This window comes from Schistocerca nitens, chromosome 6 (genome assembly GCF_023898315.1).
Source record: "Schistocerca nitens isolate TAMUIC-IGC-003100 chromosome 6, iqSchNite1.1, whole genome shotgun sequence".
NCBI lineage: Eukaryota > Metazoa > Arthropoda > Insecta > Orthoptera > Acrididae > Schistocerca > Schistocerca nitens.
The window spans coordinates 414,140,386-414,154,325 of record NC_064619.1 but is presented as its reverse complement, the minus strand read 5'-3'; the positions used below and the strand labels follow the sequence as shown (position 1 = coordinate 414,154,325).

Sequence of the window (13,940 nt, the reverse complement as noted above, 5' to 3'; positions counted from 1 at the left end):
CTTTCGCGTGGTATGACATATAATGTCGCTGCAAATTAAATTTCGTAAAAGAATTCAGCGTTTTGTGACATAGTAAACATTTTGCAACACCATATTTTTCAGTAAACAGATACAATTCCTCCCAATGGGGGTTGAACTGTGAAAGCATGGTTGGGGTTACACAACGGCGACTTGACATGATTCTTAACCAGCAAAGTGACTGTTAGAGCTGATCGTAGTACTTTAAATGTTACACAGTCGGCGCGAATTCAATAGGCACGCTGTGGCCCTATTCAAACATGCGCGTGCATTTCCCCTCCCTCCCCTCCCTCCCTACTCCGCGACCTTGCAGCTGCTCGCGAGCACGTGCCTGAGCACACGCGAGTACTCGCGCTCAAAACTGGCCAGTTGTTAAGCCCTGATGTAAGATCATGACATTGTGAAAACCTCCCTGTGGCTCTAGGTTAATATTAGTTGTATGAGTGTCGCAGAGGTACAAGTGTACCTGCTGGCTGAGCTACCCACCTCCTACATGAGGTGCCGCTTTCACCATACAGCTGTGGCTATTGTATTTCTACCTCCTGTAGCTACATCACTGAAAAGTTCCAAGTCCAGTTAGAATGGCGAATTTCTTTTAGTAAAAATCATTTATTTTGTAATAGTTTTTGTAAATCCACTTGGTGCCCATGTCACCAATGGCCTATGTAACTTGTAAGTTTTACGTTCCCCACTCAGGCAACCCGTCTCCTGTAGAAGTGACCACTCAACACCTATACAAATGTATTCTGCAGAAGGAGGAAGTGCTGCCTCCAGTCTAAGGGGTACTAGGAATTTTTATTGTTAACGTAAAAAAAAAAAAGTACTTGAATTTTCACTCTCATACAAATGTACCAGTTCATTTAGCCTGTCAAGTCTCCGTATGCTACATCTAAGTGACCAGTGGAAAGTGTGATGAAGGTATCATGTGTTAGCATTGCAAAGCTTCATGTCTTTCCTTTTCTCTTTATCCTGTTGATTTTCAGATTCTGTTCTGATGCTGAACAACATCAAGCAGTCAGGATGATCATCCTACTCTCTGACCCCAGGGTGTGCTCTATTGAGCTCTGTAACGTGAAATACATTCAGAGTCTTGCCTTTTAAACTTCCTATGGATACTCACTCTTCTGGAAACTGTTCCAGACCCCGTTCTGCAACCACATCATTGGATGCAGGGGGGTTGTAGTGAGGAATGCTCAGAATGGCTCAAAACTGGCCTCCTTTCCAACATGAAGCAGACGCAGTTACAATGCCAAAGTGAAAGACTAAATCAGTTCATGGCAAATAGTCAAGACTATGTCTCCATTCAGTTCAAATAATATCCATAAATACTGTTCAGGTAACACAGGGATTGATGAATCTAAAGTAGTAGTGGTACGAAGACAGAAGGAAGAGTACATAAATATGTTTGTTGATAGATTAGGAAGTGCAGATTGGGACTTTATATATAATTGTCAATCTGGAAAAAGGGAAGCTGAAATTAGCTTTGGTAACTTATTTAAAAAGTACACAGATTATGGTATTCCTGCTCACCAGTAAAAAAAAAAAAATAAGATATCCAAATGAAATGAAAAAGAAAAGTCTGAACTGGTTCACACAAGAGCTAGTAGAAATTAGAGGAAACTTGCATATGCTGTACCAGATGCATAAACAAGCCTCTGACCAAGGGGCAGAACAGAGTGTGAACATTCATAGGTCATATCTGAAATGCAAAAAATACTATAAAGCCAAACTACTTCTGGCAAAAAAGCAAGCAGTGGAGAACTATATAGAAAGAGCTCCCAATAAATGCAAGGCAGCCTGGCAAATAATAAAACAAGAGAATACACCGAAACGCACAGAAACAGCACTGCTTGATCCTGAAGAATTAAACGAGTACTTTTTAAACTCAGTTAAAGAAATAAGTAACAGTATCAAAGCAACAAATTCATCTGCAATGAACCTTGTTGGAACACCACTGCCTGTTAACCTGGCATTTCAATGGAGGGCTGTCACATCTGCTGATGTTATAAAAGCTGTATCCAAATTTTCAGGTTCTAAAAGTATGGACTGTTATTGGTTATCAAATAACATAATTAAAAAGACAATACACTCAATCGCCAAACCATTAGCTTATATTTTTAATAAATGTGTAGAATTTGGGGTTTTTTCGGATGCACTCAAGGTATCAAAAGTTGTCCCAGTTTTTAAAAAAGGAGACAAACATCTCCCCCAAAGCTACAGACCAGTCTCCATTGTTCCAATATTCTCAAAGGTATTTGAGGCGCTGATACACACACAAATAAGCAACTTCTTTGAAAAACACAATATCCTATGTAACAATCAGTTTGGCTTTCGAAAGGGGAAGAACACAACAGGGGCCATCTTGGAAATCATTGACCAAACCTTAACAGCTTTTGAAAATAATAACATGGTATCACTGGTATTATGTGACCTAAGCAAAGCTTTCGATTGCATTCCTGTTGACATACTACTGGGGAAACTAGAGTTTTATGGGGTGAGAGGGAGCACTTTATCTGTGATAAATTCTTATTTAAGTAACCGAAAACAATTCATTTCAATCAGAAATTTAAATTCTTCCATCACTGAAATTGCACAGGTGTACCACAAGGGTCTATCCTTGGACCCTTCTTCTTCATTGTCGCTATTAACGATTTACCTAAAAATATAGCTCACCCTGTTGTGTGTTATGCTGACGATACAACACTACTTACCACACATCAGAACATTTCAGATCTGAATAACCTAACAAAAGAAACACTAGATAAGGCCCTGGACTGGTTTGCAGCCAATAAGCTCCTATGCAACCCTGACAAAACACAACAACTTTTAATGGGAACATCAAATGAAGTAGGCAATAAGTCAGTAAAACTCTTAGGTATTCACATTGACTCAAAACTATATTGGGAGGAACATGTCAATCATGTATGTGAAAAAATATCTCGGGTGGCATATCTTCTCTTGAATCTAAGGGAGGTAGTGAGCTTGGAGTACCTCAGGGTGACATACTTTGGGCTATTCCAGTCACATATTTCATATGGTCTTATTATATGGGGGCACTCCCCTCACATCAAAAACGTATTGAAATTACAAAAAAAAGTCATACGTATAATATGTAAAAGAGGTCATAGGGAGCACTGTCGTCCTCTTTTCTCCAGACTCAGAATACTTACAATTATAAATTTATACATCTATGTGTCTGTACTCTATATTAAAAATAATATTTCAGAATTTATTGCCAGAAAGGAAATACACGAACACAACACCAGGGCGAACGGTAATTTAGACATACCGCGCCACAGATTAGCGAGAACAGGAAATTCCCACAAAGTTAACCCACTCAAAATGTTCAATAAACTGCCAATTCATGTTCAGTCTATGGATACAAATTCTTTTAAAATTAAGTGGTACAGCTGGCTGTCAGATCATCCATTCTATGACATCAAAGAATTCTTTGAGATGCCTGAGGAGTATATAAGCATTTAAAAGTTGTCTGTAGTTAAACATATTATTTTGTGCTGTGGTTAATAGTGTGTAATTACAAAGTTTATACTATAAACAATAAAATACCTTATTATATTAGATTATAAGATAGCTTGTTGCGTTAGCTTTTAAAAGCTATCCTTTGTAATTTGGTACACTGCCATGCTTCAAATGTATTTATAATGTATTGACAGAAGTTTATTTTGTTATTCTGTATGTACCAGTACATCTTGTATGACGAAGCCAATATCATTGTAAAATGATCTATGGTGAATAAAATTCTTGAAATTCAGTCTGATAGGTAGTTTGAGTGAGCAGCGTGACAACCAGTGAACACCATGTGTGGTGCTGAGCCTTTAAACAGCAGCATGACACTTCATGGGACAACCATCATCAGTGGTATGGTCTGCCTTTCATGGTCATCATTGCACTTCTCTCTGCTGTGAGACTGTCCCAAGCTACATGTCTATCTCTTGCAATATGCCACATTATTCTGTCTTTCTACAAATTATCTCAATGTCTGTATTTACGCCTTTTAAACGTTCATTTTGCTACGAGGCAAGTACCTGCGTTCATTAAATATCAGCATGATAGTTATTACTGCCTCATAAACAGGACTCTATGTACACAAGTATGTAGTTATTTAAAGAATACTGATTTATAATCAGGTAAATATTAAACTACCATTAGACCATAAAAAGAAGCTATTTAATATAACAGAGTAAGTAGCACCTCTTTTTCAAAGTAGCACCTTTTTTCCTTATTTACTTGGTTATATACAGTTGACATAAATATGAAAATCCAACAATGGAAAATCCAGGATGGAATGTAACAATACCAGAGAAGGAAAGTTGCTACTCACCATATAGTGGAGATGCTGAGTCAGGCTAGGCACAAAAAAAAAACATTCACACAATTATATCTTTCGGTCATTAAGGCCTTTGTCAGCAGTAGACACACACACACACACACATACTCAATGCAAACGCAACTTGCACACATGTCTGCAGTCTCAGAGAGCTGAAACTACACTGCAAGCAGCAGCACCAGTGTATGATGGGAGTGGCAACTGGGTGGGGGTAAGGAGGAGGCTGGGGCAGAGAGGGGGAAGTATAGTATGGTGGGAGTGGCAGACAGTGAAGTGTTGAAGTTTAGACGGAGGGCAGAAGGGAAGGTGCGGAGGGGGGAGGGGGTAAGTAGCAGAAAGGAGGAGATAAAAAGAAATTAAAAGACTGGTGTGGCGGTGAAATGATGCCTGTGTAGTGCTGGAATGGGAACAGGGAGGGGGCTGGATGGGTGAGGTCAGTGACTAATGAAGGTTGAGGCCAGGAGGGTTACGGGAACATAGAATGTATTGCAAGGAAAGTCCCCACCAGCGCAATTCAGAAAATCTGGTGTTGGTGGGAAGGATCCATATGGCACAGGCTGTGAAGCACTCATTAAGGTGAGGGATATCATGTTTGGCAGCGTGTTCAGCAACAGCGTGGTTCACTTGTTTCTTAGCCACAGTTTGTCGGTGGCCATACATGCGGACAGACAGCTTATTGATTGTCATGCCTACATAGAATGCAGCACAGAGATTGCAGCTTAGCTTGTAAATCACATGACTGGTTTCACAGGTAGCCCTGCCTTTGATGGGATAGGTGGTGTTAGTGACTGGACTGGAGTAGCTGGTGGTAGAAGGATGTATGGGACAGGTCTTGCGTCTAGGTCTATTACAGGGGTATGAGCCATGAGGTAAGGGATTGGGAGAAGGGGTTGTGTAAGGATGGATGAGTATATTGTGTAGGTTTGGTGGACGGTGGAAATACATGGTAGCAGGGGTGGGAAGGATAGTGGGCTTCTCATTTCAGGGCATGACGAGAGGTAATCGAAGCCCTGACGGAGAATGTAATTCAGTTGCTCCAGTCCCAGATGGTACTGAGTTACGAGGGGAATGCTCCTCTGTGGCTGGACTGTGGAACTTTAGGAGGTGGTGGGAGACTGGAAAGATAAGGCACGGGAGATTTGTTTTTGTACAAGGATGGGAGGATAATTATAATTATGGTCAGTGAAGGCTTCAGTGAGACCCTTGGTATATTTTGAGAGGGACTGCTCATCACTGCACATGCAGCGACTACGGGTGACTAAGCTGTACAGAAGGGACTTCTTGGTATGGAATGGGTGGCAGCTGTCGAAGTGGAGGTATTGCTGGTGGTTAGTGGACGGAGGTACTGATGTAGCCATCTCTGAAGTGAAGTGGAGGTTAACACCTAGGAAGGTGACTTGTTGGGGTGAGTAGGACCAGGTGGAGCAAATGAGGGAGAAGTTGAGGTTCTGGAGGAATGTGGACAGGGTGTCCTCACCTTCATTCCAGATAGCAAAAAAGTCACCAATGAATCTGAACCAGGTGAGTGGTTTAGGATTCTGGATTTTTAGGAATGATTCCTCTAGATGGCCCACGAATAGGGTAGCATAGGATGGTGCCATGCAGGTGCCCATAGCCGTACCACGGATTTGTTTGTAGGTAATGCCTTCAAAGGAGAAGTAATTGTAGGTGATGATATAGTTGGTCATGGTGACTAGGAAGGAGGTTGTTGGTTTGAAATCCATAGGGCATCTGGAAAGGTAGTGTTCGACAGCAGTAAGGCCATGGGCATTAGGAATGTTAGTGTACAGGGAGGTGGCTTCAACAGTGACGAGCAGGGCACCATGTAGTAAAGGGACAGGAACTTTCTGCTACTTACCCTCTCCTCCTTCCGCACCTTCTCTCCTGCCCTCCGTCTAAACCGCAACACTTCACTGTCCACCCCTCCCACCATACTATCCTTCCCCCTCCCTGCCCCAGCCTCCTCCTTACCCCCACCCAGTCACCACTCCCATCATGCACTGGGGCTGCTGCTTGCAGTGTAGTTTCAGCTCTCTGAGACTGCAGACATGTGTGCAAGTTGCGTTTGCGTGAGTGTGTGTGTGTGCGTGTGTGTATGTGTGTCTATTGCTGACAAAGGCCTTCATGGCCGAAAGCTATAATTATGTGAATCTTTTTGTTGTGCCTATCGCGACTCAGCATCTCCGCTATATGGTGAGTAGCAACTTTCCTTCTCTGGTATTGTGACATAAATATGAATAGAATTAAGCAGTAAAGTGATTGTTTATTGTTGTTATAGTGTACAGGTTAAATTTCTATGATTTTTTTCTTTTGTTAATGTTATCTTGGTTTGTTCCACATCCACTGAGGTTCTTCTTTTTGATGTGATCTACAGAACACAGTGAATGAATAAGTGAGTTTGGAAAGCATTAAACAATGTAGCATTTGTATCAACTGTATTTTTAAGTAAACAATTAAAATTTTATAGTTGTTTGTAAACAGAGATTATGTGATCAGTTTGTCCTGACATATAAGATGAAAGTGAAGAACAAACAACTATAGAATCAAAGGTGATCACAACAGGAGGGAACAACTATATTTGCTGAGACTCTCAGCATTTTGCCATTAAAAGTCACAATATTTTTATGAAGCTTCTGCTCATCATCTTAAGACAATGGTGAGCCCTATAATTAATATAACAATAAAGTTCAGAATACTTAATTTAATTCATAGCAAATCAGCATTTGTTGTTCACAGTTCAGCCAAAGAACACATATCCGCTGAATTTTTTGTAAATCAATGCAAATAAACATGCTTTTTTGAGAGTTTTTCGAAGCTAACATTGTTCTTTGCATAATCTATGAGCAATTTATAGCAAATCAGCGTTTGTAATTTAGTTACTGTAGCAGATTTTCTAACTGTAAGATTGTGTTACATCTAGTTTTCCCTCAAAGAGGAATAGCCCTATATATTATCTACATTTATCGTAAATTAACTCTGTTTTTGAGTTTGCTAACAACTATAATTAACATAAAAACGTTTTAGGAACCTAGTAATTTTTATCACATGTTCACTCATTGCCTTAACAGAAATCTTGTTTTGCATGTCTGCTTTGATTCGTATAAGAAATTAGCAATTGTTTAGCTCGACAGATTATAAGATAATCAGCACGTTTAATTTAAAGTTATTTGTTCACTGCCTTGTAATACATTGCATCAGCCAAAATGCAGCAAACATGGGATGAGATGGTTGACATTCATAAGCAGCTTGAAATTCACCTGAATAATGTCAAACAATTGGCAGCTACTGCAAATCAGTGTGTTGGAAGAGCTCCTGAGAATTGTGTGCCTGTGATACCTGCATCAGAGGTATCTCAAGTACTGTCCTCTCCTATGGATCCTGTCTCCTCTGCAGAAAGCACAGCTTCTGTCATTACCCATCCAATGGTAGATCTAGTTGTTCTGTAAAGGGTGATGGGGACCAGAGAGGCCTCGGGTGTTGTACTGATCCCCCTAACTAACAAGTTGAGGTGCTGCCTTTCACTTAAACTGAAACTGAGCCAGTGGGACTCACTTCACATGTTTTTGGGAAATGAGTTTCGTCTGGCGTCAGAAGAAGGCAGATGCAAAAGGGTAGGGGTCTATTAATTGTCAACAGTTCAAACATATGGAGAATGATGGTACCCTTTAGGGAAATGGCAGCAAGGGACAGGAAAGGGCACCGGGTGCACTCAGTGTGTGTGCCTGGGGCCTCATTCGGAACAAATGATGGCTGTCATCAGGGCTCCAAGGTCATTCTTGGATCATTCCAGTGACTGGCAGAGAAGATTGAGAAGACCATCCTTGCATGTGGGATTTCAATGAAGCTATATTGAATTTGCAGCTGAGTTAGCCCCTCTTCTAACTATAATCTGTTGTAAATCCCTTGAACAAAAAAACTGTGCCCAGTTCTTGGAAAAAGGAATGGGTCATACCCATCTACAAGAATGGTAGTAGAACTGATCCACAACACTACCATCCAATATATACAATATCGTTGACATCAAACTGTTGTAGAATCTTAGAACAAATTGTGATGTCAAACATAATGACTTACCTTGAACAGCAGAACGTCCTGAATGTCAACCAGCATAGATTTTGAAAACATCAATCATGTGTAACACAACTTGCACTTTTCCCACATGACATATTGAAGGCTTTGGATCAAGGCAGAGAGGCAGATACAGTGTTTCTTGATTTTCAAAAAACCATTTGACTCAGTACTGCACATATGCTTATTATCAATAGTATGATCATGTGGGGTATCAAGTGAAATTTGTGACTGGATTGAGGACATTGTGGTAGAAAGGATACAGCATGTTATCTCGGATGGAGAGTCTCCGCCAGACCTAGTAGTAACTTTGAGTGTGCCCCCAGGGAAGTGTGTTGGGACCCTTTCTATTCATGACATTTGTTAATGAACTTTCAGACAATATTAACAGTAAAATCAGGCTTTTTGCAGATGGAGCAGTTATCTATAATTGTGTTCTATCTGAGAGAAGCTGCATAAATATTCAGTCAGTCTCGGTAAGAATTCAATGTAGTGCAGAGATTGGTAACTTGTTCTAAATGTTCAGAAATGTAGATTTTTGCACTTCATGAAAAAAAAAAAAAAAACACATTGTATCCTATGACTATAATATCAATGAGTCACTGTTGGAATTGGCCAACTCATACAAATATCTGGTTGTAATACTTTGTAGTGGGATGAAATGGAATGACTGAATAGGTGCAGTCATGGGAAAGGCAGGTGGTAGACTTTGGTCTATTGGTAGAAAATTGGGAAAGTGCAATCAGTCTACAAAAAAGATTGCTTAGAAATCACTCATGCAACTGCTTGTAGAATATTGCTCAAGTGTGTGGGACTTGTATTAGATAGGACTAACAGAGGATATTGAGTGAATACAGAGGACAGCATGAATGGTCACAGAGTTGTTTAATCCATGGGAAAGTGTCGCAGAAATACTGAAGGAACTCAAATGGCAGACTCCTGAAGACAGATGTAAACTATCCTGAGGAAATGTAACAGTAACTTAATGGAGAACTTGTATATCATCTTCATAATGATGAGCATCCTATATCTAATGTACTATCAAAATATATAATGGGCCAAATTTGCCATTAAATGATGACAATAGTGATGATGACAAGTAGAAACTCCATTAAAATACTGCAGTTACACCATTCAACACCTCATCGAAGAGCCTTAGCTGTATTTATTATATTGATAAAGCATCTGTGTCAACTGTATATTCCACTTATCAATTAAATCTTTACAGGTATTTGAAAACAGAGACTACTTCAGAGACTACTTGATAGTTAAAGGTCCAGTCTGTCCTGATGTATCAGATGAAACTGAAGACCAAACAAAGGCAGAGTCAAAGGTGAACACAGAAGATGTCAACGTTTATACCTATCTGTAATTAACAGTCACAATATTCTGATAGAGTTTCTGCTCATCATTGTTAGATAATGGTGAGCTCTATACCTGATGTAATGGGATGCAAATGTAAAATGTCTCATTCCATATAATTATGATATATCATGCAGAATGATCCATGAAACATGAAACTAACTAACTAATTAACTTAATAATTACTGTCCCCTTCCTGTTACCTAATTAAGGTGATCAAAATATTTAGCAAGTATTTCAAAATTTTCATTTCTACATAAGCCAAATTGGTGAGCTTTGCCCCATGCCCCTCTGTTGTTAGATCTACATTTTTAACACTTTAAGCGCTGTCTTTCACTGAAACTGTTTTGGGGAAACATGTTTTGTCCAGTGTCAGAAAGAGGCAAACACAAAAGGGTAGGTGTCTATTAATCATGAGCAGTTCAAACATACGGCAAATGATGGTAGCCCTTAGGGAAATTACAGCATGGGACAGAAAACAGCACCGTAAGCACTCAGTGTGTATGCCTGGGGCCTTGTTCAACATGTCGAAGAGGCTATTCCGACAGTTGTTGAGGGAACAGGTTGCAACCAACTGCAGACTATGGTGAATGTTGGAATAAATTATACCTGTCATCTGGGCTCTGTGGTTATTCTTAGGTCATTTCAACAACTGGCAGAAAAGACTGAGAAGACCATCCGAGAGCACGGTGTTTCCAGGAAACTCACAATTTGCAGTATTGCCTCGTGTTCTGATTGTGGCCCTTTGGTTCTGAGTAAGGTGGACTGACTGTACCAGAGGTTTCATAGCTTCTGTGAAAAGTTAGGACGCTACTTCCTGGATTGCACTATAGGGCTGAGAGCTGTAGGGTTCCTCTAAATAACTCATGAGTGCATTACACACTCAGGTAGCTGCTGTGTGTGGGGTGCACACAACAGTTTTTAGTGTAGGTGATTCTCCATCCAGTCCAGATAACAAAAGCTGTAGGAAACCGAGAAATATCAGTGTAAGATCGAAGGAAATGCCCCCCCCCCCCCCCCCCCCCCACAGGTGAGAGTATTAAAATCCTAGTGATTAACTGCTGAAGCATTCACAAAAAAGTGCCAGAGTTTGTAGTGCTCATCAAAAACAGTGAACCTTACATAATAATGGGTACAGAAAGCTAGTTGAAACCTGAGAGTGATAGCAATGAGATTTTTGGGGAAAATTTCGAGTGTATATCAAAAGGATAGACATATGGGAAATGGAAGTGGTGTATTTGTTGTGGTAGACAAGAAACTCTAATCCACAGAGATAGAAATTGAGCTGCATGTGAGGTTTTTTGGGCAAGACTCAGTATCAGGGGTGGGCATAAAATGATAAATGGATCCTTCTATCACCCACCAGACTCACCTCCTGATGTAACCAAAAACATTAGAGAAACCTCATTCCCTTGTACGTAAGTTTCCCAGTCATACTGTTATCATCAATGGAGACATTCATCATTCTACAGTTAATTGGGAGAATTACAGTTTTGTTAGTGGCAGGTGTGATGAGACATCCTGTGAAACATAAAATGCTTTCTCTGAAAACTACCTAGAACAGATAGTTAGGATCTTCACTCATGGTGTAAATATATTAGATCTAAGGGTAACAAATAGACCTGACCAATTTGAAGTTGTCCACATTGAAACTGGTATCAGTGGCCATGATGTGATTGTTACAACAATGATTAACAAAGTACAAAGGACAACTAATAGAAAAAGAAAGATATATATGTTCAGTACTAGTAAAAAAATCGGTAGTGTCGTATCTCAGTGAGAAACTTGAAACTTTCAGCACAGGGCAGGAGCATGTAGAGGAACTATGGCTCAAGTTTAAAAGAATAGTTGACCCTGCACTGGATAGATATGTACCCAGTAGAACAGTTTGTAATGGAAGGGAACCTCCATGATATATAGTCACTGTAAAGAAACTTCTAAAGAAACAGAGATTACTGCATAATAAGTGTAAAACAAAGCATAGGACTATAAATATAAAGGTGCTGAATGAAACACGTTTGGCTATCAAGACAACAATTTGTGATGCCTTCTGTGACTATCATGGCAGAATATTATCAGATGATATTTCACAAAATCCAAAGAAATTCTGATCCTATGTAAAAGCTGTTAGTGGCACCAAAGTTAGTGTTCAGTCCCTAGTGAATGAGACAGGAACCTAAATTGAGGGTAGCAAAGCAAAAGCTGAAATGCTCAACTCCATTTTCAAATGTTCCTTTACAAAAGAAAAGGATAATTGCTCCAATTTCATCCTCTTACCACTGAAAAGATGAATGAAATAACTATTAGTGTCGGTGGTGTTTAACAAATCTTGAGGACCAGATGGAATCCCTGTTAGATTCTGTATGGAATAAGTGGCTGTGTTAGCCCATCTTCTAACTATAATCTATTGTAGATCTCTCAAACAAAAAACTGTGCCCAGTTCTTGGAAAAATGCACAGGTCACACCCTGTTTACAAGAAGGGTAGTAGAACTGATCCACAACACTACTGTCCAATATCCTTGACATCAATTTGTTGTAGAATCTTAGAAAATATTCTGAGCCTCACATAATGAGGTGTCTTGAACAGAAGGATGTCCTGAATGCCAACCAGCACAGATTTTTAAAACATTGATCCCGTGTAACCCAACTCGCACCTTTCTCATATGAAATACTGAAAGCTTTGAAACAAGGCAGTGAGGCATATGCAGTGTTTCTTGATTTACAAAAAACATTTGACTTAGTACCACATATATGCTTATTATATGGGGCATCATGTGAAATTTGTGACTGGACTGAGGACTTTGTGGTAGGGAGGACACAGCATGTTATCTTGAATGGAGAGTCATCATTAGATGTAGAACAAACTTTGGGTGTGGCCCAGGGAAGTGTGTTTAGACCTTTGCTGTTCATGACATATATTAAAGACCATGCAGACAATATTAATAGTAAAATCAGGCTTTCTGCAGATGAAGCAGCTATCGCTAATTAAATACTATCTGAGAGAAGCTGCATAAATATTCATTCAGATCTTGATAAGATTTCAACATGGTGCAAATTGCTCTAAATGTTCACAAATGTAAAATTTTGCACTTCACAAAATGGAAAAACATAGTATCTTATGACTGTAGTAGCAGTGAGCCTGTGTTGGAATCAGCCAACTCGTACAAATACCTGGGTGTCAATCTACAAATAAGATTTCTTACAAATCACTTGTGCCACTGGTTGTAGAATACTGTTCACACATGTAGGACCCATACCAGATAGGACTAACAGAGTATACTGAATGCGTACAGAGAAGGACAACACAAATGGTCAAAGGTTTGTTTAATCCTTGGAATGTTGTCACAGAGATACTGAAGGAACTGAAATGGCGCACTGTTGAAGACAGATATAAACTATCCCGAGAAGTCTATTAACAAAATTTCAAGAACCACCTTTAAATAACTGAAATGGTTACTCTACAGATATACTACAACCCCGTATGCATCGCTCACATAGGGATTGTAATTATAAGATTAGAATAATTACTGCACACACAGAGGTATTAAAAAATCATTCCTTCCACCCTCCATAAGTGAATGGAACGGGAAGAAACCCTAATAACTGGCACAATGGGATGTACCCTCTGCCATGGTGGCTTGCAGAGTACAGATGTAGATGTGTATAGGCAGTGAAACAAAATGGACCAATTCATGATCATGATGATGATGATGATGATTATGACAAATAGGAAATCCATCTTATTACTGAAAAATTTTATTAATACCATTCAGCACAACACACACAAGACTCAGATATACTTAATTTGTTGTTAAAAATTAAACAATGCAGCATTTATCTAATTTGTACATTCTTATTAACTTTTGCAATTTTACAGGTGTATCAAAACAGAGACTACTTGATAGTCAAAGGACCAGTCAGTCCAGACACATGGGATGAAAATGAAGAGCAAATGGATTCAGAATCAGAGGTGAGCACAAAAGAAAAGCAACATTTATAGTTAACTGTTAAAGAGTCTCTGCATTGATTCACTAAAATGTAACAGTAATTTGATGGAAACTTGTACACCATCTTCATTAATGATGAGCATCCTATATGTACTATCAAAATATTTAATGGGTCAAATTTGCCATTAAATGGTGA

At 39.4% G+C, this 13,940-nt stretch overlaps 1 protein-coding gene across 3 annotated transcripts in view; it reads left to right on the top strand.

The window, feature by feature from the left end:
- The window catches only part of LOC126263683 (uncharacterized), a 60,454-nt gene that overhangs the window by 28,449 nt on the left and 18,065 nt on the right, over positions 1–13,940 (top strand). For 2 of the 3 annotated variants that reach the window (XM_049960809.1, XM_049960808.1), the window contains 2 exons: positions 9,663–9,767; positions 13,675–13,767. The exons of the other annotated variant lie outside the window; for it this stretch is intronic. In XM_049960809.1, the coding sequence (XP_049816766.1) occupies positions 9,663–9,767; positions 13,675–13,767 (198 nt within the window). The remainder of the gene's footprint in view (positions 1–9,662; positions 9,768–13,674; positions 13,768–13,940) is intronic. 3 annotated transcript variants of the gene reach the window in all.